This window comes from Oncorhynchus clarkii, chromosome 9 (genome assembly GCF_045791955.1).
Source record: "Oncorhynchus clarkii lewisi isolate Uvic-CL-2024 chromosome 9, UVic_Ocla_1.0, whole genome shotgun sequence".
Lineage (NCBI taxonomy): Eukaryota > Metazoa > Chordata > Actinopteri > Salmoniformes > Salmonidae > Oncorhynchus > Oncorhynchus clarkii.
Window position 1 is genome coordinate 62,994,255 of NC_092155.1, and position 23,981 is coordinate 63,018,235.

The 23,981-nt window shown below is 43.2% G+C and overlaps 1 protein-coding gene across 1 annotated transcript in view; it reads left to right on the forward strand.

The window, feature by feature from the left end:
• LOC139416721 (plexin-A2-like) overlaps positions 1-23,981 on the forward strand; it is a 466,777-nt gene that overhangs the window by 42,274 nt on the left and 400,522 nt on the right. The window contains exon 2 of the mRNA XM_071165718.1: positions 20,684-22,046. Coding sequence (XP_071021819.1) covers positions 20,820-22,046 — 1,227 coding nt within the window. The 5' untranslated portion in view covers positions 20,684-20,819. The remainder of the gene's footprint in view (positions 1-20,683; positions 22,047-23,981) is intronic.

Consider the following 23,981-nt stretch of genomic DNA (forward strand, 5'->3'; position numbering starts at 1 on the left):
TTCCTGATTTATATTGGAATTAACCTGGCTTTAAACTGTACTTTCATGATTTATATTGTAATTAACCTGGCTTTAAATAGTACTTTCATGATTTATATTGGAATTAACCTGGATTTAAACAGTACTTTCCTGATTTATATTGTAATTAACCTGGCCTTAAACAGTACTTTCATGATTTATATTGTAATTAACCTGGCTTTAAACAGTACTTTCATGATTTATATTGTAATTAACCTGGCTTTAAACAGTACTTTCATGATTCATATTGTAATTAACCTGGCTTTAAACAGTACTTTCATGATTCATATTGTAATTAACCTGGCTTTAAACAGTACTTTCATGATTCATATTGTAATTACCCTGGCTTTAAACAGTACTTTCATGATTTATATTGTAATTAACCTGGCTTTAAATAGTACTTTCATTATTTATAATGTAATTTACCTTGTTTTAAAAAGTACCTTCATAATTTATATTGTAATTAACCTGGCTTTAAACGGTACTTTCATGATTTATATTGTAATTAACCTGGCTTTAAACAGTGCTTTCATGATTTATATATTGTAATTAACCTGGTTTTAACCAGTACTTTCATGATTTATATTGTAATTAACCTGTTTTTAACAGTACTTTCATAAATTTGATTGTAATTAACCTGGTTTGTAACAGTACTTTCATGATTCATATTGTAATGAACCTTGTTTTAAACAGTACTTTCCTGATTTATATTGGAATTAACCTGGCTTTAAACAGTACTTTCCTGATTTATATTGGAATTAACCTGGTTTTAAACAGTACTTTCCTGATTTATATTGTAATTAACCTGGTTTGTAACAGTACTTTCATGATTCATATTGTAATGAACCTTGTTTTAAACAGTACTTTCCTGATTTATATTGGAATTAACCTGGTTTGTAACAGTACTTTCATGATTCATATTGTAATGAACCTTGTTTTAAACAGTACTTTCCTGATTTATATTGGAATTAACCTGGCTTTAAACAGTACTTTCCTGATTTATATTGGAATTAACCTGGTTTTAAACAGTACTTTCCTGATTTATATTGGAATTAACCTGGTTTGTAACAGTACTTTCATGATTCATATTGTAATGAACCTTGTTTTAAACAGTACTTTCCTGATTTATATTGGAATTAACCTGGCTTTAAACAGTACTTTCCTGATTCATATTGTAATGAACCTTGTCTTAAACAGTACTTTCCTGATTTATATTGGAATTAACCTGGTTTTAAACAGTACTTTCCTGATTTATATTGGAATTAACCTGGTTTTAAACAGTACTTTCATGATTTATATTGGAATTAACCTGGTTTTAAACAGTACTTTCCTGATTTATATTGGAATTAACCTGGCTTTAAACAGTACTTTCATGATTCATATTGTAATTAACCTGGCTTTAAACAGTACTTTCATGATTTATATTGTAATTAACCTGGCTTTAAACAGTACTTTCATGATTTATATTGGAATTAACCTGGTTTTAAACAGTACTTTCATGATTCATATTGTAATTAACCTGGTTTTAAACAGTACTTTCCTGATTTATATTGGAATTAACCTGGCTTTAAACAGTACTTTCATGATTTATATTGGAATTAACCTGGTTTTAAACAGTACTTTCATGATTCATATTGTAATTAACCTGGCTTTAAACAGTACTTTCCTGATTTATATTGGAATTAACCTTGGCTTTAAACAGTACTTTCATGATTTATATTGTAATTAACCTGGTTTTAAACAGTACTTTCATGATTTATATTGGAATTAACCTGGTTTTAAACAGTACGTTCCTGATTTATATTGGAATTAACCTGGCTTTAAACAGTACTTTCATGATTTATATTGTAATTAACCTGGCTTTAAACAGTACTTTCATGATTTATATTGGAATTAACCTTGTTTTAAACAGTACTTTCATGATTTATATTGGAATTAACCTGGCTTTAAACAGTACTTTCATGATTCAAATTGTAATTAACCTGGCTTTAAACAGTACTTTCATGATTTATATTGTAATTAACCTGGCTTTAAACAGTACTTTCATGATTTATATTGGAATTAACCTTGTTTTAAACAGTACTTTCCTGATTTATATTGGAATTAACCTTGTTTTAAACGGTACTTTCCTGATTTATATTGGAATTAACCTGGCTTTAAACAGTACTTTCATGATTCATATTGTAACTAACCTGGCTTTAATTAGTACTTTCATGATTTATATTGTAATTAACCTGGCTTTAAACAGTACTTTCATGATTTATATTGGAATTAACCTTGTTTTAAACAGTACTTTCCTGATTTATATTGTAATTAACCTGGCTTTAAACAGTACTTTCCTGATTTATATTGGAATTAACCTGGCTTTAAACAGTACTTTCATGATTCATATTGTAATTAACCTGGCTTTAAACAGTACTTTCATGATTTATATTGTAATTAACCTGGCTTTAAACAGTACTTTCATGATTTATATTGGAATTAACCTTGTTTTAAACAGTACTTTCCTGATTTATATTGGAATTAACCTGGCTTTAAACTGTACTTTCATGATTTATATTGTAATTAACCTGGCTTTAAATAGTACTTTCATGATTTATATTGGAATTAACCTGGATTTAAACAGTACTTTCCTGATTTATATTGTAATTAACCTGGCCTTAAACAGTACTTTCATGATTTATATTGTAATTAACCTGGCTTTAAATAGTACTTTCATGATTTATATTGGAATTAACCTGGCTTTAAACAGTACTTTCATGATTTATATTGTAATTAACCTGGCTTTAAATAGTACTTTCATGATTTATATTGGAATTAACCTGGCTTTAAGTTTAGATGCCAATCACCAGATGAAAAAGCCTGTACGGAGGAGAGATGACTAGAAACGATTCAGTTGGCAGTTTTATGTTTGGATTCATTATCGGAGTAGAAGACCTTGTGCATTTCAGGTAAAATAACATCTCAATGTTTATATCCCAGGACAAATTAGCTAGCAACAGCAAGCTAGCTAAATAGGACAAATTAGCTAGCACGTGCAAGCTAGCTAGCTAAATTGCCATACATGTTTAATGCTTTTCGACCTGTCCACAAATTAATGTAATTGGTTCAGAGTTTGTTTTGATAGTTTAACCTGGGTGTCGTGATCGCGTTTGGTGTAGGGGGAACAAAATACATTTATGCGCGTTAGCGCACGCGCGCAGACGGTTTGGCTTCCGTGTTAGTGCCTACAAAATGACACCATTACTATTGCTCAATTTACAATAACACATACACTACCTTTAATGATATATAGTAAGTTGAAACACATAGAATAACATATCCCAGACATTTTACCTTTCATACTGCTGATACTACGTCATCTTTCCCCTTGCTTTCATTAGACCTGATTTTCAAAGCACAGGGATTATACAGCGTAGGAGACATGCTGCAGGAATGGTTAAGAGTTTCCCGTTGATACAACTTGTATCCTGTCAGTCAAACAGCTTTAAGTAATTCCTATCTCCCCAGTTGAGGAGCTCTATCTGATCCAGTTGCCCCCGGTGACACGCAGCCTGTTGGTTTTCCTCTTCTGTTGAGGATTCCTCCTCTCCTGTCCCCTCCTCCTCATTCTCCTCTCCCTTCCTCCTCCTCTCCTCCTTTTTCTACATCTCCTCTTCTCTTTACAATTCAGATGTATGGAAATCAGCCTAGCTAATAGAAACCTGCTCAGCGCCTGAGAGAGGCTTACAGACAGCTCTGATTAGAAAACACCAGTGATATGTCTGTCAGTCTGAGGAAATCCCATCTCGCTATTGATGCTCCAAATGAAAATGACTGGTACAAAGGGGTTGTTGGTTGTGTCATTGCGGGGAGAGTGTCTGTTTGTATTGTGTGTGTGTGTTTTGAGGAGGTGGTGCAGTGGGTGGGGGAACAAAATACATTAGAATAACAATGATATTGTAAGCTCTCTCCAAGGATGTCGTAGTAGGTTTGAGGCATAATGCCACTGAGCACTTATCCAAACAAAGCTCAAATGCAGCGTCAAACAGGCAGGGTGGCAGGCAGGGTGGCAGGCAGGGTGGCAGGCAGGGTGGCAGGCAGGGTGGCAGGCTGGGTGCAGGCAGGGTGGCAGGCAGGGTGGCAGGCAGGGTGGAAGGCTGGGTGGCAGGCAGGGTGGCAGGCAGGATGGCAGGCAGGGTGGCAGGCTGGGTGGCAGGCAGGGTGGCAGGCAGGGTGACAGGCAGGGTGGCAGGCAGGGTGGAAGGCTGGGTGGCAGGCAGGGTGGCAGGCTGGGTGGCAGGCAGGGTGGCAGGCAGGGTGGCAGGCAGGGTGGCAGGCTGGGTGGCAGGCAGGGTGGCAGGCAGGGTGGAAGGCTGGGTGCAGGCAGGGTGGAAGGCTGGGTGGCAGGCAGGGTGGAAGGCTGGGTGGCAGGCAGAGTGCCTCATTGAGTCTCAACAGGGTGGGGAAGATTAGATGCACACGGCCTTGTTTGCATTCAAGGAAAAGCTTATATGTATGCTGACTCCTGCTAATTCTTCTATCACGTTTTTTCCTTGGCAAAAATGAGAACACGAAGCAGACCTGCTGTATGTAAAATATTGCGTGCTAGATCTTGGAAAATACATACATGTGACTCTGGATGACAACATAATGATTGATGTTTGTTTTCACCATTAGGGATGTTTTCATAAAGAAGTTAAATCCGCTTCATGTTTTGTTTCCTTGCCACGATATTAACAAGAATCGCAATACTGGTATCATCTGGCCCTAGTTGACAAGGACATGGCTTTTTCTGTGTGACTTTGATATGCTTCAGTTTGAGTAGTAATATCTATGTAATAACACCACCGAAGCTGCTGTTAGCTCAGTGACTGGCTTCAGGAGACCCAGACAGTGGAGGTAGAGACTTCCTCAGCCCTAGGGCACTACAGTAGGCTTAAGGCCACTAGGCCATGGGCTAGGCACTAGAGCAGTGATGTGGGTCACTATTAAAGAAACACTGGATGTAGAGTGTCCTCTTTGACTAAGTGCCCTTAGAGTGGCCCAGAGTGTATGTGTCATCATGGACGAGTGTAGTCATTTACTATGCTAAGCTCCTAGTCCTGTTTAGTCATAGCTTAGAGTAGGGGTGTCAAACATACGGCTCGTGGGTAGGATTCGGTCCTTGAGGGTGTCCAATCCGGCCCACAGGGTTTTGGGCGGAGGGTTTGACACATACTAAATATGCTTTACAATGACTACAAGCAAATGGAAACGGGGGAGAAAGGATAATGGATTTACATTCATGCAGTTTCTTGACTGTCCAGCTCGCAAATAGTCACTGAAATGAAAGCTTGACATTGAAAATAAAGAAAATGATGAATAGAAGACTATTTTTAGCTAATTTTGACGGCAAGGAAATATAACACGTTTTCAGTGCGGCCCTCCGGACCTCGTTGAGGAACTAATGTGGCCCCCGGGGTAAAAGGATTTTGACACACCTGGCTTAGAGCATAGTAGTGGCCATGTCTAATGATAAAAAACGACAGCAGCACTCAGTGAAATTGCTGTGTCTGTCTGGAGATTACAGTGGCCTCGTCTATGTGGTGCTTGTTGTAACAGTTTAATAGCTGCTTACTTACACTACATAGTTCTTGCATGACCAACATATCGCCTTTGCATATTTCAGTTGACAGCTACAGAGGTTAATGAATAGGTAAAGCTTGGCGATATGGAATCCATATCACAATAAATTGACTGAATTATCACGATAAATTGAACGATAAGTTTAAAACATTAACGTGCACATCAGTTACTTTTTTATATTACCGTTAAAACTGCTACTACCTTGAATATTGTGCCTACCATTGTCCTCTTAGCAGTGGCCCACATTAGCACTAATATCATTTAATTCCTCTAGTAAAGTTATCGATCTCAGTAAAATGTCCTCAATAAATGGTTGGTTCGGTCCGTATCGATAATTTTCTGTTTATTGTCTCAGCTCTAGGAATAGGCCTAGCTGTTAAGTAAAGGAAATATCCACCCTAATTTCTCCATAACAACAGTAGCACAGGGAAGGAAACATAGGCCCTGTAGTCAGTGAGTGTTATCTCTCCTTTCTTCCTCTCTCTCACTCCTTACTTACTGTGACATTTCCCTGTGGTGGGCTGGATCGTACAGCTGGATGGATGTGATGTAATGGCTTTAGTGTTATTGGAAACAGACAGAGGATTGGCACAGAGACCGTCCCCACCACTGCACACTGGCTGCGTCCAAAACGGCACCCTATTGCCCACTGTATGTAGTGCACTGGTTCTGACCAGGACCGATAGGGCTCTGATCAAAATGGCTGCACTATATAGGGAATAGGGTACCATTTCAGTCAGTGCTCCTATAATGAGATAAAGGAACTTCTAAATGTAACTAGTCCAACTCCTGGAGACGAGACGCAGCAGCAGAAACCCTCTCATTATCTCCAGCAGGATGTCAGCTGAAATAAAGACTAATGGACTAACCTTTCCCACTAAACACTTTTTTATAGTCTTCTCCTCCTATACAGAAAGACCTCCCTTCAGGGGAGATTAAAACGTTCTATTTTTAATAGCAACATGCAAATGGCCGCTATCCCTGCTGCTGACGGTTCACTTTCTTCAACCCAATCAGAAGTTTTGCTCCAGGCACTTTTCTTTTTATTCTTAATTATGTTTTCAAGTTATTTGTTGTTTGTTTATTTTTTACCCCAAGTTGGTCTCCTGTAGATTGTAGCGTCTCACTTTTATTTAACTGTTTAAATGTCATGGTTTACATGAATCATTCAGGGAATAACTGAATTAATCCGAGCCGTGGAATTGCGATATGTCATTTCTTTCCCTATCCCACAACAATTATCGGATTTAACAGCGTAACCGGATTTTGGTTTATGTTCTTTATCTCCTGGAATACAATGTCTGTAAATATGAATTTAGGAGATCAAACACAATTTGGCTGCATTGTTAAGGAGCTTAGTGTGGGGGGGAGTCAAGAGACACAAAGGGGAGGGAGGGAGAGAGAAACGACTGCTCTCTTCCAGCAGGTTGACCGGATTCTGAGCTATAGACCAGCTTACTGAAAGCATTTCACCACTTTCTCTAGAGCATGTGGCCAGGCTACAGCACTGTCCATTGTCCACACAGCAGTCAAGTACCATTTTGTTGGTCTGTTTTGTCATTGTCCTTTAGCTTGTCCTCTCCTCCCCTCATTTTCCACTTTGCAAAACCCTTTCACTTCTACAGATTAGCCTAGCTGCCACAATGGCTGCCTCAAATCAAATGTTATTGGTTGCATTCACATATTTAGCAGATGTTATTGCAGGTGTAGAGAAATGCTTATGTTCCTAGCTCCAACAGTGCAGTAATATCTAACAATACATCCAATCTAAAAAGTAAAAGAATGGAATTAAGAAATATATAAATATTAGGACGAGCAATGTTGTAGTCCGGAGTAAAATGGTACCGACAGAGAGGGCTGCTTCGCTTCTAGATCTTAGGAAACTTTGCAGTATTTTATTTTTGATGTATTCTTTTTTACATTGTTAGCCCACATTTTTTTGTGTGGTATTACATACAGCCGGGAAGAACTATTGGATATCAGAGCGGTGGTAACTCACCAGCACTACCAGCATTACGACCAGGAATATGACTTTCCTGAATCGGATCCTTTGTTTGCACCCCCAGGGCAATTGAACTGGTTCCAGAGGCCGACCCAGAACAACGCAGGCGGAGGAGAGGTACTCGGAGTGGGCTTCTTCTCCAACTTAGGAGACACCACCCACCGCTTCCGAGTATATTACTCGCTAATGTTCAGTCTCTGGATAATAAAGTTGACGAGCTCAGGGCAGGGGTTTCTTTCCAGAGGGCATCAGGGATTGTAACATACTCTGTTTCATGGAAACATGGCTTTCTCGGGATATACGGTCTGAGTCGGTCCAGGCAGTTGGATTCTCAGTTCATTGTGCAGATAGTAATAAATATCTCTCCGGAAAGAAGGGCAGGGGTGTATGTTTCATGATTAACGATTCATGGTGTAATTGTGATAACGTACAGGAACTTAAGTATTTTTGTTCACCCGACCTAGAATACCTCACAATCAAATGCCGACCGTATTATCTCCCAAGATAATTTTCTTTGGTTATAATCACGGCCGTGTATATACCCCCTCAAGCCGATACTACACGGAAAAAGCTGTCAAAGTTCTATCTACACATTGACTGTAGTATTTGCGCTGCTAAAACACTCGACCACCGTTACTCCAACTTCCTGCCAGTTAAGTTCTTCCACACCAATCTTGACAAACCATTTCTGTATGGACCTCGGGAGACATTTGATTGTGAGGTATTCTAGGTCTGGTTAACAAAAGGACTTGAGTTCCTGTGCTGCAATCACACCATGAGTAGTGAATTTATTCATCTTGAAACATACAACTCCTTTCTTTTTCCCGGAGAGTTCTTTATTCCTGTCTGCGCGATGTACTGAGAACCCAGGTGGTTGTATGGACGGGGACAGTATATCCAGGGAGAGCCAAGATTCAGTGAAACAGAGTATGTTACAGTCCCTGATGTCTCTCTGGAAGGAGATCCTCGCCCTCATCTCGACTTGATTATTGGAACAGTCTCTGGGATAAGTGGAATTGATTCGGGGGTACGAACAAAGGGTTAAATTCAGGAAAGTCATATTTACCACCACTCTAATATCTAAAAGTTATTTCCGGCTGTATGTAATAGTGGAAAGGACTTTCTGTGCTAATAATGTTAGAAATAAAACAAATACTGCAAAGTTGCTTTGGAGCCATGAACAGTCTATAGGTACCATCTTGCTATTCCCTGTGCCCACTGCTGGCCTGGCACTGCCCCTGAAGCTCAGCCAGTGGCCACTGACCGGGGAAATCTCCAGCGCTCAGGCACATGGACCAGGCAGGGGCACACAGGCAGGGGACCCTATTCCCTATATAGTCCACTACTTTAGGCCAGAGACATCTCTGGCCAAAAAGTAATGCGCTATAGACAGAGCTGAATGCAGTAAGACAGCAGGTCCCATTGGGTTAGCAAGGCAATCAGAGGCAGCAGCGTGGATGAGTTCAGCATGCCAACGTGTGGTTCAGTCTGTGTCACAGCCCCACTGTTTCATTATAAATGGGAAACTTTAGATGAACACAGGGTTTATTTCCAAACCATGATCACATCTTCTAATGCACAATGGAATGCTTGTCTTCCTGTTTTCCTGCTGAACTTCTTACTCAGTTGTTAATATTGCTTCACTCACATGCCTGGCCTAGGCTTTGTCTGCCTAGAGACTAGTTTACTCAAAGTCTACTGATCTCTGTACTGTACCTCTTTGACTTGTACTTACTTATAGGCCAGCTGTGTGTCAAAGCACCCCTCCAGTCAGTGGAAGAGCTGTGCCTACATACAGACTAGTAATGAGAGCTGGTTGATTACATTTACATTTACAAGGAGCAATTAGGGTTAAGTGCCTTGCTCAAGTGCACATCGACATATTTTCCACCTATTCGGCTCAGGAATCCAAACCAGCGACTTTTCGGTAATTGGCCCAACGCTCTTAACTGCTAGGATGCCTTCCGCCCTAAATGATCCAAATGCATGATTAATAAACACAGGACAGATTGATTCATGCAGTTAGAGGTTAATACATTGTGTGCTGAGCAGTTAAATGCTTTTTGTAAGCATGTCTGTGGTATGAGCTAATTCCCACAGTAGCTGACATTTGCCTGTTCGCCAGTACATCTTTCTGCATCGTTACAACTTACACAGTTGTAATGTGTCAACAAATCAAAGCTGACACGCAAACAAGGCTTGTTTAGAAGACAGATGGCTCAGTGTGGAGATAGTGGAGATAGTGGAGATAGTGGCGTGGAGGTGTTGTTTAGCTAGTTGTCTCTGGTGGCAGACAAATTGAATCACTGGCCAGCGTGCAGCCGGCATGCAACATTTGGGTCTGGAGATACAGATGCGGGATCTTCATTTTCTACAGCATGAAAAGAATCCTGAAGCAACAGGAAATGTGAATTATTATGTGGGTTATAGTTAATGGATATGTGTGTTGGTGTTGATACATTTTTTGTAAGGTATTATCAAGTTGGAAATCTCTAAGTGGAAATTACAAATGTCAGAAGCCTTATTAAACGTCAAATATACTACACGTTTAAAATGTTCTGCATTGCAGGAACGTTATCCTGCAACAAGGTGATCAAATTAAGATCCCACATCTGTAAGGCCTATGTTGCTGGGGCAGTGAACTAAGGGATGGTATTGTATGTAAAAAAAGGCATTTATACAATGCTGGTATGGTCCTCCCTTCATTGTAGCTCATTTTCATAAACAAATCAAGCCTGGGCAAGAATGGCTGCATTGCAGCCTTTCACCTCACACAAATGCTACCAAAGACTCAGTCAGGCGTATCACCCAAGATGCAAAGTGTCTTCTTTAGGTCTAAGTAAGTTATAAGGTGACTGTGTTGTGATTTGTCGCCGATAAATCTGACTCCTAGTGAGCAGGAGAAAACAGAATGTGGCTTCAAACAAGAAAGCGACTAACAAGCGATTGCAATCCTACTATTTAAATCCCCTGCTTGCCGGCATAATCAGTCCCTCCCTGTGAAGAGCATCAGAAGGAAACAACAACAACAACGTTTCTCATCCTATAGCTTTATTAACAACTAACCTTTGTGAAGTCATTTATGTACATCATTCATTTAGTGACCTCTTCTTCTTCAGTCCACCTGCTACCAGCTCACCCGCCACAACATGAAAGAGAAGAATTAAACACATACAGTATCTTCCCATGGCCTTGGGGGAAGAGGAAAGATAGAGGGAGAGGAGGAAGGAATGGAGAGATCAATGGGTAGTAATATATATGTATACAGTACCAGTCAAATGTTTGGACACACCTATTCATTCCAGGGTTTTTATTTATTTTTGCTATATTCTACATTGCAGAATAATAGTGAAGACATAAAATATAAGAAATAAAACATATGGAATAATTTAGTAACCAAAAAAGTGTTTAAAAAAAATCAAAATTATTTTTATATTTGAGATTATTCCAAGTAGCCACCCTTTGCCTTGATGAGAGCTTTGCACACTTGGCATTCTCTCAACCAGCTTGAGAGCACCTGGAATGCTTTTCCAATATTCTTAAAGGAGTTCCCACATATGCTGAGCACTTGTTGACTGCTTTTCCTTCACTCTGCGGTCAAACTTATTCCAAATCATAGATTCATAGAAATCACAGATGGGATGGCATATCGCTGCAGAATGCTGTGGAAGCAATGCTAGTTAAGTGTGCCTCGAATTCAAAATAAATCACTGACAGTGTCAACAGCAAAGTACCTCCCACCATCACACCACCTCCTCCATGCTTTACGATGGGAACCACACATGCGGAGATCATCCGTTCACCTACTCTGAGTCTCACAATGACACAGCGGTTGGAACCAAAAATCTCAAATTTGGACTCATCAGACCTAAGAACAGATTTATACCAGTTTAATGTCCATTGTTCGTGTTTCTTGGTCCAAGCAAGTCTCTTTTTCTTATTGGTGTTCTTTAGTAGTGGTTTCTTTTCAGCAATTCGACCATGAAAGCCTGATTCACATAGTCTTCTCTGAGCAGTTGATGTTGATGTGTCTATTACTTGAACTCTGTGAAGCATTTATTTGGGCTGCAATTTCTGAGGCTTGTAACTCTAATGAACTTATCCTCTGCAGCAGAGGTAACTCTGGGTCTTCCATTCCTGTGGCGGTCCTCATGAGAGCCAGTTTCATCCTAGCGCTTGATGGTTTTTTACATCTGCACTTGAAGAAACGTTCAAAGTTTTTGAAATTATCCGGATTGTACTGCAGCGCCAGCTGTGCCACCAGAGACTCTGGGTTCGCCCAGGCTCTGTCGTAAAAAAAAACGTTATTGTTTTCGAAAGAGTATAAAATTATTTTGTCCATTCAAATAACATCAAATTGATCAGAAATACAGTGTAGACATTGTTAATGTTGTAAATGACTATTGTAGCTGGAAACTGGCAGCTCCTCAACTGGCAGCTTCATTATAATAGTACCCACAAAACAATCAGCCGTTTCCAGCAACAATAGTCATTTACAACATTAACATTGTCTACTGTTTTTCTGATCAATTTGATGTTATTTTAATGAACAAAAAAAAATTGTTTCTTTCGAAAACAAGGACATTTCTAAGTAACACCAAACGTTTGAACAGTAGTGTATATACCACAGGGGAGGTGGAGGGGGTTAGGGAGATGGAGGGGTGTTAAAGGAGGTGGGCGTGCGGGTGCTGCCTGCCTGTGTTCTAAAGCCCTAAAGGCCAACAGGCTATGGGGCTTGAGGAGGAAAGAGCTGCTGCAGGAACCTGATTACACCTCCAGAGGGATTTACTCTGGGCTGCATCACAAAAGGCACTTTATTCCCTCTATAGTGTACTGCATTTGACAGTCAAAAGTAGTGCACTGTAAGGAACACTTTTACATTTGGCATTCACATCTGCTCTACCCTACTCTGTTCTACTCTGCTCTATTCTACTCTGCTCTACCCTACTCTGTTCTACTCTGCTCTATTCTACTCTGCTCTGCTCTATTCTACTCTGCTCTACCCTACTCTGTTCTACTCTGCTCTATTCTACTCTGCTCTACTCTGCTCTGTTCTACTCTAATTTGCTTTGTTCTACTATGCTCTGCTCTACTTTGTTCTGCTCTGTTCTATCCTGGTCTACTCTGCTCTGTTCTGCTCTACTCTACTCTGATCTATTCTACTCTGATCTGCTCTGCTCATCTCTGTTCTATGCTCTGTTCATCTCTGTTCTATACTCTGCTCTGTTCTACTCTGCTCTGCTCTACTCTGCTATGTTCTAATCTGCTCTACTCTACTCTGTTATACTCTGCTCTGTTCTGCTTTGTTCTACTATGCTCTGTTCTACTCCTCTCTACTCTACTCTGCTTTGCTCTACTCTACTGTGATCTGCTTGGTTCTATTCTGCTCTGCTCTACTCTGTTTTCCTCGGCTCTGCTCTGTTCTACTCTGCTCTACTCTGTTCTACTCTGCTTTGTTCTACTCTGCTTTGTTCTACTATGCTCTGTTCTACTCTATTCTGCTTACTCTACTCTGTTCTAATCTGCTCTGTTCTACTCTGCTCAGCTCTGCTCTACTCTGCTCTACTATGTTCTACTCTACTATGCTTTGTTCTACTATGCTCTGTTCTACTCTCCTCTACTCTCTACTCTGCTTTGCTCTACTCTCTAGTCTGATCTGCTCTGTTCTACTCTGGTCTACTCTGTTCTGCTCTGTTCTACTTTGCTCTGTTCTACTTTGCTCTGTTCTACTCTGCTCTGTTCTACTCTGCTCTACTCTGCTCTGCTTTGCTCTACTCTACTCTGATCTGCTCGTTTCTACTCTGCTCTACTCTACTCTGTTTTGCTCTGCTCTACTCTGCTTTGCTCTACTCTCTACTGTGATCTGCTTGGTTCTATTCTGCTCTGTTCTACTCTGTTTTCCTCGGCTCTGCTCTGTTCTACTCTACTCTGTTCTACTCTGCTTTGTTCTACTCTGCTTTGTTCTACTCTGCTTTGTTCTACTATGCTCTGTTCTACTCTGTTCTGCTTTGCTCTACTCTACTCTGATCTGCTCGGTTCTATTCTGCTTTACTCTACTCTGTTCTAATCTGCTCTGTTCTACTCTGCTCTACTCTGCTCTACTATGTTCTACTCTACTATGCTCTGTTCTACTCTCCTCTACTCTCTACTCTGCTTTGCTCTACTCTCTAGTCTGATCTGCTCTGTTCTACTCTGGTCTACTCTGCTCTGTTCTGCTCTGTTCTACTTTGCTCTGTTCTACTCTACCCTGCTCTACTCTGCTATGTTCGAATCTGCTCTACTCTGCTCTGTTCTACTCTGCTCTACTCTGCTCTGCTTTGCTCTACTCTACTCTGATCTGCTCGTTTCTACTCTGCTCTACTCTACTCTGTTTTGCTCGGCTCTACTCTGCTCTGCGTTACTCTGCTCTCTACTCTGCTCTGTTCTACTATGTTCTGCTCTACTCTGCTCTACTCTTCTCTGTTCTACTCTGCTCTCTCTGCTCTACTCTTCTCTGTTCTACTCTACTCTGCTCTACTCTACCCTGCTCTACTCTCTACTCTGAACTCTGAACTTTCTCTCTGCTCTGCTCGGCACCTCCACAGCACGATGCACACACTCAAACAAAGGAAGCAGCATGGCTGGTGCAGGCATGGTGCAGGAAGGCAGGTAGGCAGGTAGGCTTATAGCCTAGGCCCAGTATTTTATGGCCATGCTCATATATTATAGCGCTCCTGGGACACCTCAGAGCAGCCCACGCACCTCCCTCAGCCCAGCCCACACCAGCACACGCCAGTCCGTCTAATAGCTAACAGGCTTCCAGGCCCCAATGGCCCCTAGGAACTCACTGTTTATGGGCTGAGGGATCAATACTCTCCCCAGGAGTGTATATTAAAGTCTGGACTGGCTGAGTAGCTTATCAGTTGATCACAGATGGAGGCGGGGGGACGACACAGGATGACAATGAACAGGTTCTGACAGCCATGGGCTTGGGGGAGGGGTGTGTGTAAAATGACCAGACATAGTGGAGAGGGACTGTAAATCTCCACTGTACTGTATATCAGACACACCCGGAACACCAATTCAGACATATGCAAATGACAAATTCAAAGAAGCAGCTGATTATTCCAGCCACATCTCTCTCTCAGCCATGGCTTGATTCTCTCTGATGTCCTCTCCTCTCTTTCTGCTGAGAAATGCAAATGTGTAGCGTAACGAACGATGTAGGCTTGTGTCTGACATGTTTCACCCCTCTGGCGTCCCCACCGACCCACACACGGTCCACAGCTACTCCATCCAGCTTCACACTAATTACTCTTGTTGTAGCGCAACATCTGATCATCCTTGATTTTGCGAGCCTACTTCTACACCTGCTACTTCTACTGCTGCTACTCCTACAGCTGCTACTTCTACTTCTGCTACTTCTACACCTGCTACTGATGCTACTGCTACTTCTACAGCTGCTACTTCTACAGCTGCTACTTCTACAGCTGCTGCTACTGCTACTTCTACAGCTGCTACTTCTACTGCTGCTACTGCTACTTCTACACCTGCTACTGCTGCTACTGCTACTTCTACAGCTGCTACTGCTACTTCTACAGCTGCTACTGCTGCTACTTCTACAGCTGCTGCTGCTACTACTGCTACTGCTGCTACTGCTACTTCTACAGCTGCTGCTGCTACTACTGCTACTGCTACTGCTACTGCCTCTTTGAAGAGGGGGATGACTTCGGCAGCTTTCCAGTCCTTGGGGATCTCAGAAGATATGAAAGAGAGGTTGAACAGGCTGGTAATAGGGGTTGCGACAATGGCGGCGGATAGTTTCAGAAATAGAGGGTCCAGATTGTCAAGCCCAGCTGATTTGTACGGGTCCAGGTTTTGCAGCTCTTTCAGAACATCTGCTATCTGGATTTGGGTAAAGGAGAACCTGGAGAGGCTTGGGCAAGTAGCTGCGGGAGGGGCGGAGCTGTTGGCCGAGGTTGGAGTAGCCAGGAGGAAGGCATGGCCAGCCGTTGAGAAATGCTTGTTGAAGTTTTCGATCATGGATTTATCGGTGGTGACCGAGGAGGTGCTCTTGTTCTCCATGGACTTTACAGTGTCCCAGAACTTTTTCGAGTTAGAGCTACAGGATGCAAATTTCTGCCTGAAGACGCTGGCCTTTGCTTTCCTGACTGACTGCGTGTATTGGTTCCTGACTTCCCTGAACAGTTGCATATCGCGGGGACTATTCGATGCTATTGCAGTCCGCCACAGGATGTTTTTGTGCTGGTCGAGGGCAGTCAGGTCTGGAGTGAACCAAGGGCTATATCTGTTCTTAGTTATGCATTTTTTGAACGGAGCATGCTTATCTAAAATGGTGAGGAAGTTACTTTTAAAGAATGACCAGGCATCCTCAACTGATTGCATGAGGTCAATATCCTTCCAGGATACCCGGGCCAGGTCATTTAGAAAGGCCTGTTTGCCGAAGTGTTTTAGGGAGCGTTTGACAGTGATGAGGGGTGGTCGTTTGACTGCGGATCCGTAGCGGATACAGGCAATGAGGCAGTGATCGCTGAGATCCTGGTTGAAGACAGCGGAGGTGTATTTGGAGGGCCAGTTGGTCAGGATGATGTCTATGAGGGTGCCCTTGTTTACAGATTTGGGGTTGTACCTGGTGGGTTCCTTGATGATTTGTGTGAGATTGAGGGCATCTAGCTTAGATTGTAGGACTGCCGGGGTGTTAAGTATATCCCAGTTTAGGTCACCTAACAGAACAAACTCTGAAGCTAGATGTGAGACGATCAATTCACAAATGGTGTCCAGGGCACAGCTGGGAGCTGAGGGAGGTCGGTAGCAGACGGCAACAGTGAGGGACTTATTTCTGGAGAGAGTCATTTTTAAAATTAGTAGTTTGAACTGTTTGGGTATGGACCTGGAAAGTATGACATTACTTTGCAGGCTATCTCTGCAGTAGACTGCAACTCCTCCCCCTTTGGCAGTTCTATCTTGACGGAAAATGTTATAGTTGGGTATGGGAATCTCAGAATTTTTGATGGCCTTCCTAAGCCAGGATTCAGACACGGCAAGGACATCAGGGTTGGCAGAGTGTGCTAAAGCAGTGAGTAAAACAAACTTAGGGAGGAGGCTTCTGATGTTGACATGCATGAAACCAAGGCTTTTTCGATCACAGAAGTCAACAAATGAGGGTGCCTGGGGACATGCAGGGCCTGGGTTTACCTCCACATCACCCGCGGAACAGAGGAGGAGTAGTATGAGGGTGCGGCTAAAGGCTATCAAAACTGGTCGCCTAGAGCGTTGGGGACAAAGAATAAAAGGAGCAGATTTCTGGGCATGGTAGAATATATTCAGAGCATAATTCGCAGACAGGGGTACGGTGGGGTGCGGGTACAGGGGAGGTAAGCCCAGCGGAGGTACTTTTCCTACTGCTGCTACTGCTGCTACCTCTGCTACTTCTGCTACTGCTGATAATGTTGCTACTGCTGCTACTTCAGTTACTGCTGCTACTGCTGCTACTTCAGCTACTGCTGCTGCTACTGCTGCTACTTATGCTGCTACTGCTACTTCTTCTACTTCAGCTACTGCTGCTGCTACTGCTGCTACTGCTTCTACTTATGCTGCTACTGCTACTTCTTCTACTTCAGCTACTGCTTCTACTACTGCTGCTACTGCTACTTTTTCTACTTCAGCTACTGCTGCTGCTACTGCTGCTACTGGTTCTACTTATGCTGCTACTGCTACTTCTTCTACTTCAGCTACTGCTGCTGCTACTGCTGCTACTTATGCTGCTACTGCTACTTTTTCTACTTCAGCTACTGCTGCTGCTACTGCTGCTACTGCTTCTACTTATGCTGCTACTGCTACTTCCTCTACTTCAGCTACTGCTGCTACTACTGCTGCTACTTATGCTGCTACTGCTACTTTTTCTACTTCAGCTACTGCTGCTGCTACTGCTGCTACTGGTTCTACTTCTGCTGCTACTGCTACTTCTTCTGCTTCTTCTACTTATGCTGCTACTACTGCTATTTTTGCTTCTGCTACTGCTGCTACTGCTGCCATTGTTTCCACTTGTTAGTCCCTCACTGCATGGTGTTGTACGGTCCTGATGGAATAATACTGATAAAAGAGGTGAAAGCACACAGCAGTGTGCTGGTTGTGGTATTAAAGAGAGGGAGAGGAGTGTGAGCTGTGCATGTCTAATGGTGTCCTGATTCATTTAGGAATGAATGTTCTGAGGCCAATAATGAATCCCTGCAGGACGTGATGGTGTCAGCGGGAGAATAAAGGATTAAAACAGGAGTAACATTGTGGAAGAATAATAATGAATAGATTCTGATCCTGGTAAAACAGTCAGAGGCCTTAAAGGAGAATTTAGCTTGTTTACAACCAAGTTAACATTGTTGATGTAAATGGCATGTTCTGGAAGGGTCCAGATACTTTTCTTTGTGATTTTTCTTTTTTTGAGAAACTTGACCCAACCAGCGACTCACTTCGGCATCCTTGTTGTGCAGTACTGGGGCTCGGAAAAACATGAACAACGGCTCCATAAAAACCCAAATATGTCCTTTTTAAAACTAAAAAGCTCTCAAAGTTATATTAAATGTTGTTGCGACTCGAGTGGTACCTTCCTGTCCATTGTAGCAGCAGGCTACACAGAGAACCGTTAGATACGCGAAGCAGCTTGATTTGTAGATGAACTTTGGAATTACACAATTTCATGTGTACCACATCTAAGGACATGGACATTGCAAAAAAAGTGTCTGGACCCTTCTAAAACATGACATTTACATAAAAAATATATATCTTTGATTGTAAAAAGCTAAATTATCCTTTTAAAGAGCAGAGAGGAGGTAGGGAGAGAGAGAGAGAGGGACAGGGAAGGGGTAGAGAAAGGCAGAGAGGGGGATAGAGAGAGAGACCCTCCTTGGTCTGTCACCAACCAAGAAGGGCCTACAGCAGCACCTAGATATTCTGCACAGATTCTGCCAAACCTATAATGGTGTTCCATAAAAGGTCCAGTTGCCAGGACCACAAACACAAATTCCATCTAGACACCGTTGCCCTAGAGCACACAAAAAACTATACATACCTTGGCCTAAATATCAGCGCCACAGGTAACTTCCACAAAGCTGTGAACGATCTGAGAGACATGGCAAGAAGGGCATTCTATGCCATCAAAAGGAACATAAAATTCAACATACCAATTAGGATCTGGCTAAAAATACTTGAATCAGTTATAGAACCCAATGCCCTTTATGGTTGTGAGGTCTGGGGTCCACTCAGCAACCAAGAATTCACAAAATGGGACAAACACCAAATTGAGACTCTGCATGCATAATTCTGCAAAAATATCCTCTGTGTACAATGTAGAACACCAAATAATGCATGCAGAGCAGGATTAGGCAGATACCCACTAATTATCAAAATCCAGAAAAGAGACGTTAAATTCTACAACCACCTAAAAGGAAGCGATTCTCAACCCTTCCATAACAAAGCCATCGCCTACAGAGAGATGAACCTGGAGAAGAGTCCCCTAAGCAAGCTGGTCCTGGGGCTCTGTTCGCAAACACAAACACACCCCACAGAGCCCCAGGACAGCAGCACAATTAGACCCAACCAAATCATGAGAAAACAAAAAGATAATTACTTGACACATTGGAAAGAATTCATAAAAAAACAGAGCCAACTAGAATGCTATTTGGCCCTAAACAGAGAGTACACAGTGGCAGAATACCTGACCACTGTGACTGACCCAAACCTAAGGAAAGCTTTGACTGTGCACAGACTCAGTGAGCATAGCCTTGCTATTGAGAAAGGCTGCTGTAGGCAGACCTGGCTCTCAAGAGAAGACAGGCTATGTGCACACTGCCCACAAAATGAGACGAACCCTTGAAGAGCAGAGAGGGATGAAGGTAGGGAAGGAGGGGTGCAAGCAGTGGTTCTGGCTCCCGATTTGTTCTCACTTTGTTCCAGTAATAAGATCCAGAACTCCCCTCTACCATGGACCAGATAATTAACTCCTAGGGAAAAACTGTGAAGTGGGACTTTCTTATTGGCATGGGAAATGTGTTTACATGGCCAAAGCAAGTCGAATAGACAATAAACAAAAGGGAAGGGAAATAAACAATTAGAAATTAACTCTAAACATCACACTCATAAAAGTTTAAAAGAATATAGACATTCTCTCTCTCGCTCTGTCTCTCTCTCTCTTAATGTATAACATGAAGGAGGGGCCAGATTGCAAAGCATCGTTACATAAATAGCAGACTTTCCTTTATGGATGTTTTCACATTTAGACTGGAAAAATAAGGAGCACGGATAGGGCATGGTGCCAGCCGACCGGAGGGGGTTAGAGGGGTGTAACTGATATGAGATGGCAATGCTAATGCCTCCTAAGGAAAAATAATATGAGCCCCAATATATTTATTAATCATTACTTTGGTTTTTAGCTGTGCTTTACCCTTGTAAGTCTTTCTCTAGCTGGTATATTTTGGACCGTAAGATCTCTGTTTAAATGTCTGTTTAAATAGCCTCTTACTTTTAAATATTTGTTTTACCCATGGCATCTAGAATTAGTCATTGTAGAATTAAATAAGTGGCTCTATTGATTATAGACCACTAGCCTGAAGGGTGCTTCTCATAGCAGCGCATAGGGAGGGGAGATCTGTGAAATGTGGCACCCAGGGCAGTCCATTGGTTTGTGTTGTTCTTAGAAACCCAGTGTCTCTAAGGCCCCTCTGAGGCAGGCAGCATAACTATGACTCAGGTCATTCTAATTTCCGTTACCCATAACCTGCTCACTTTCCTTCATTGTCCTATCAGACCTATCCCGTCCAGCAACTCCTCTGGAATGTGGCGATAAAGGTTTTTCCTGCCATTGTCTTCTGTCAGCTTCCATTCCACTGTTCCCTAACTCATTGTCGCCTTGGTGAGGGTGAACTCCTCCCCTTCTCAAGCAGCAGTTACTGAATGAACAGACTTTTCCATTAGCTTTTATCTGCTTCCCCTTTGACTGAGTGCGAGTCACAATGTGCTAACTCTCGTTTATTCACCCCCTCTCTCTTTCTGTCTTTCTTTCAGAAACATGTGAAGACCCTGGTAAAGATACAAGCGCGAACCTTTGAGAAGACAAAGTGGAAGGTAGCCTAGCTTCCTTCCATCACATTCCTACTCCTGTTTACTCTGCTGTTGCCTTGCTGCAAGCGTCCCTAGAGGTATGGAGGGCCGGCGGTCGCGGCGGGTAACACGACGCAGCAGCAGGACTTCCCCAGCGGGCCCTAGAGGGGGCGCTGTGCTGGCCATGCTGGGCCTGTGGCTGTTAGCTGTCGCTGCCACCGTGTGCCAAGGCCAGATCACCTTCACCAGCTTCCACCCGGAGCGCCGGGAGTGGGCCTTCAACCACCTGACGGTCCACCAGACAACGGGGGCGCTCTACATCGGAGCGGTCAACCGCGTCTACAAGCTATCTGGTAACCTGACCCTCATGGTGTCCCACGACACAGGCCCTGAGGACGACAACAAGGCATGCTACCCGCCCCTCATCGTCCAGCCCTGCTCTGAACCCCTGACCTCCACTAACAATGTCAACAAACTGCTTCTCATAGACTACAGTCAGAATCGTCTGCTGGCCTGCGGTAGTCTCTACCAGGGAGTCTGCAAGCTCCTGCGTCTGGATGATCTCTTCATCCTAGTGGAACCGTCCCATAAGAAAGAGCACTACCTCTCCAGCGTCAACCAGACAGGAACTATGTACGGGGTCATCGTGCCCTCCTCCAAGGGCCAGGATGGGACTCTCTTCATCGGGACGGCCGTAGATGGTAAACAGGACTACTTCCCCACCATCTCCAGTCGTCAGCTCCCCCGCGACCCAGAGTCCTCGGCCATGCTAGACTACGAGCTTCACACAGACTTTGTCTCGTCTCTGATAAAGATCCCGTCAGACACGCTGGCGCTGGTGTCCCACTTCGACATCTACTACGTGTATGGCTTCGCCAGCGGCTCCTTCGTCTACTTCCTGACCGTCCAGCCCGAGACGCCGGAGAACAGCATGTCATCAGGTGGATCCTCCAACGACCTCTTCTACACCTCGCGCATCGTCCGCCTCTGCAAGGACGACCACAAGTTCCACTCGTACGTCTCCTTACCCGTGGGCTGCGTGAGGAACGGTGTGGAGTATCGTCTCCTGCAGGCCGCCTACCTGGCCAAGCCGGGCCGTGTGCTGGCCGCCTCGCTCAACATCAGCGCCACGGACGACGTGCTCTTCACCGTTTTCTCCAAGGGCCAGAAGCAGTACCACCGGCCACCAGATGACTCGGCGCTCTGCGTGTTCACCATCAAGGACATCAACGCCCGTATCAAGGAGCGCCTGCAGTCCTGCTACCAGGGAGAGGGCAACCTGGAGCTCAACTGGCTGCTGGGAAAAGACGTGCAGTGCACTAAAGCGGTGAGTTACAGAGGACACACACACACACACACACACACACACACACACACATACACACACACACACACACACACAAACACACACACACACACACACACACACACACACACACACACACACACACACACACACACACACACACACACACACACACACACACACACACACACACACACACACATACACACACTGGCCTTGACAGAATAAAAGGCCCAGACAAAGGTTCCAGAACTACAGAACTTCACAGTTCTCTCTCTGTAATCATACCCCAATGTCCATTATGGCTCACTAGTGTCATGGTCTATAGTTACCATTTCTACAGAGTACAATGACAGTGCAACCTTTTACATTCTCAACAAATGTTCAAAAGCTAGACTCATCTTACACAAACCTGACATCATTATTCCGTTTTGTTGTCCATCCACACCCCTGTTTTCACTAACAAAAAGGTTGTGTGAAGCAGGCAGCTCTCTTCCACAGAGAAGAGAGCCTCAGTTGGATGTATAAAGCCAGAGGAATGCTCTCAGCTCAGCTCTAATAACCTGGGTAACAGTCTGTTTGTGCTGACATTCCACTCCTTCCCACTCCATGTTTGGCATATGACACGGAGTACAAGGAGTGGAATGTCAGCTCTAATGTTTCCTCTAGACATTAATCAACAGGGCAGCAACCACAGCTCATCAATGACCCTAGAAACCACAGGGTTGAGTCTGAGACTGAGAGGAACTATGGTGAATGCACACACTCATAATAGTAACACACAGCAATCAAGATAACTATCTTTGACTGCTCTACAGATGTAGGATCTTAGTTTGCACGATACTTTTGCTGCAATGCACGGCATTTACAACTTGTAGTGTATTGGAGGTTTAAAAAGGTTTCTGAAGTGTGTCATTTCCACAAATGTTTGACATTTCAGACTTGCTTTTCCCTTTCGAAAAATGTATCAACCCTTACAAAAATGTAATTTTATTAAAATCCAAATAATAATTCACATTTCCTGTTGCTGCAAGATTATTTTCCTGCTGTATCAAACTGTCTGAAATTAAGATTCTACATCTGTACTTTGCAGGGGTACAACACTTTCTGTTATCAAATCATTCTCACACTACATGTAATTAGGCCTAATTGTTTAGCAGCTCCAATAGGGGGGAGCAGAACAGGAACACCTAAGACTCTGAATGACAGAGAAAATGTTCACAAATTAAGGTGGGGATTTATTTTCCTTGGCAACCATCAAAGTGAAAATATTCTCCTCTAGCGCAATCCAAATAAACACTCTGCCCTCGTAGATGGGGGAGGGAGGGGGGGGGACAAATGAGAGCGAGAGAAAGAAAGAGGGCAGGTGAGCTCAGCTCATGGTAGTGTTACCAGCAGCTAGATCCCACACCCCCCTCTCTGAAACCATAAGCGTTCTGTAACACCAGGCCATATATCTGCTGTAGCATCTTCTTAGGTTTCTTTATTTTAATTCAGTCTCATGAGGCATCTGTCCTGGCTGCTCCTTTATGGCTTTGTTCTTTTTGCTAATATGAATTTAAAGGGGAATTAAGTGCATAGTCTCTACGACATGTAATGCATATGCGTGTGCAATGGGCTATAGGGTGGCATTGCCTTCAAGTGCAAGTCTTTTTTTAAAGTGTGTGTGTGTCTGTGTGTGTGTCGTCTTTCTGTCTATGTACGTCTGTGTGTTGGTGCCTGTATATAGTGTATGTGCGGGCCGGGGGGGGGGGGGGGGGTTCAGGGTATGAATAGGATTATATATTTTTAACGTATTGATGATATACCCGGCGAGATCAGAAGTGTGTGGTTGCCTTTGTGCTAGTCCCCCGGGCCACTCTATTGACTGCTTATATTATCATCACTAAATTCCCCATTAGTGCAATGTCAGAGGTGATTGTCAGGCGGAGAGAGACGTTATCTGGGGCCTGCGCT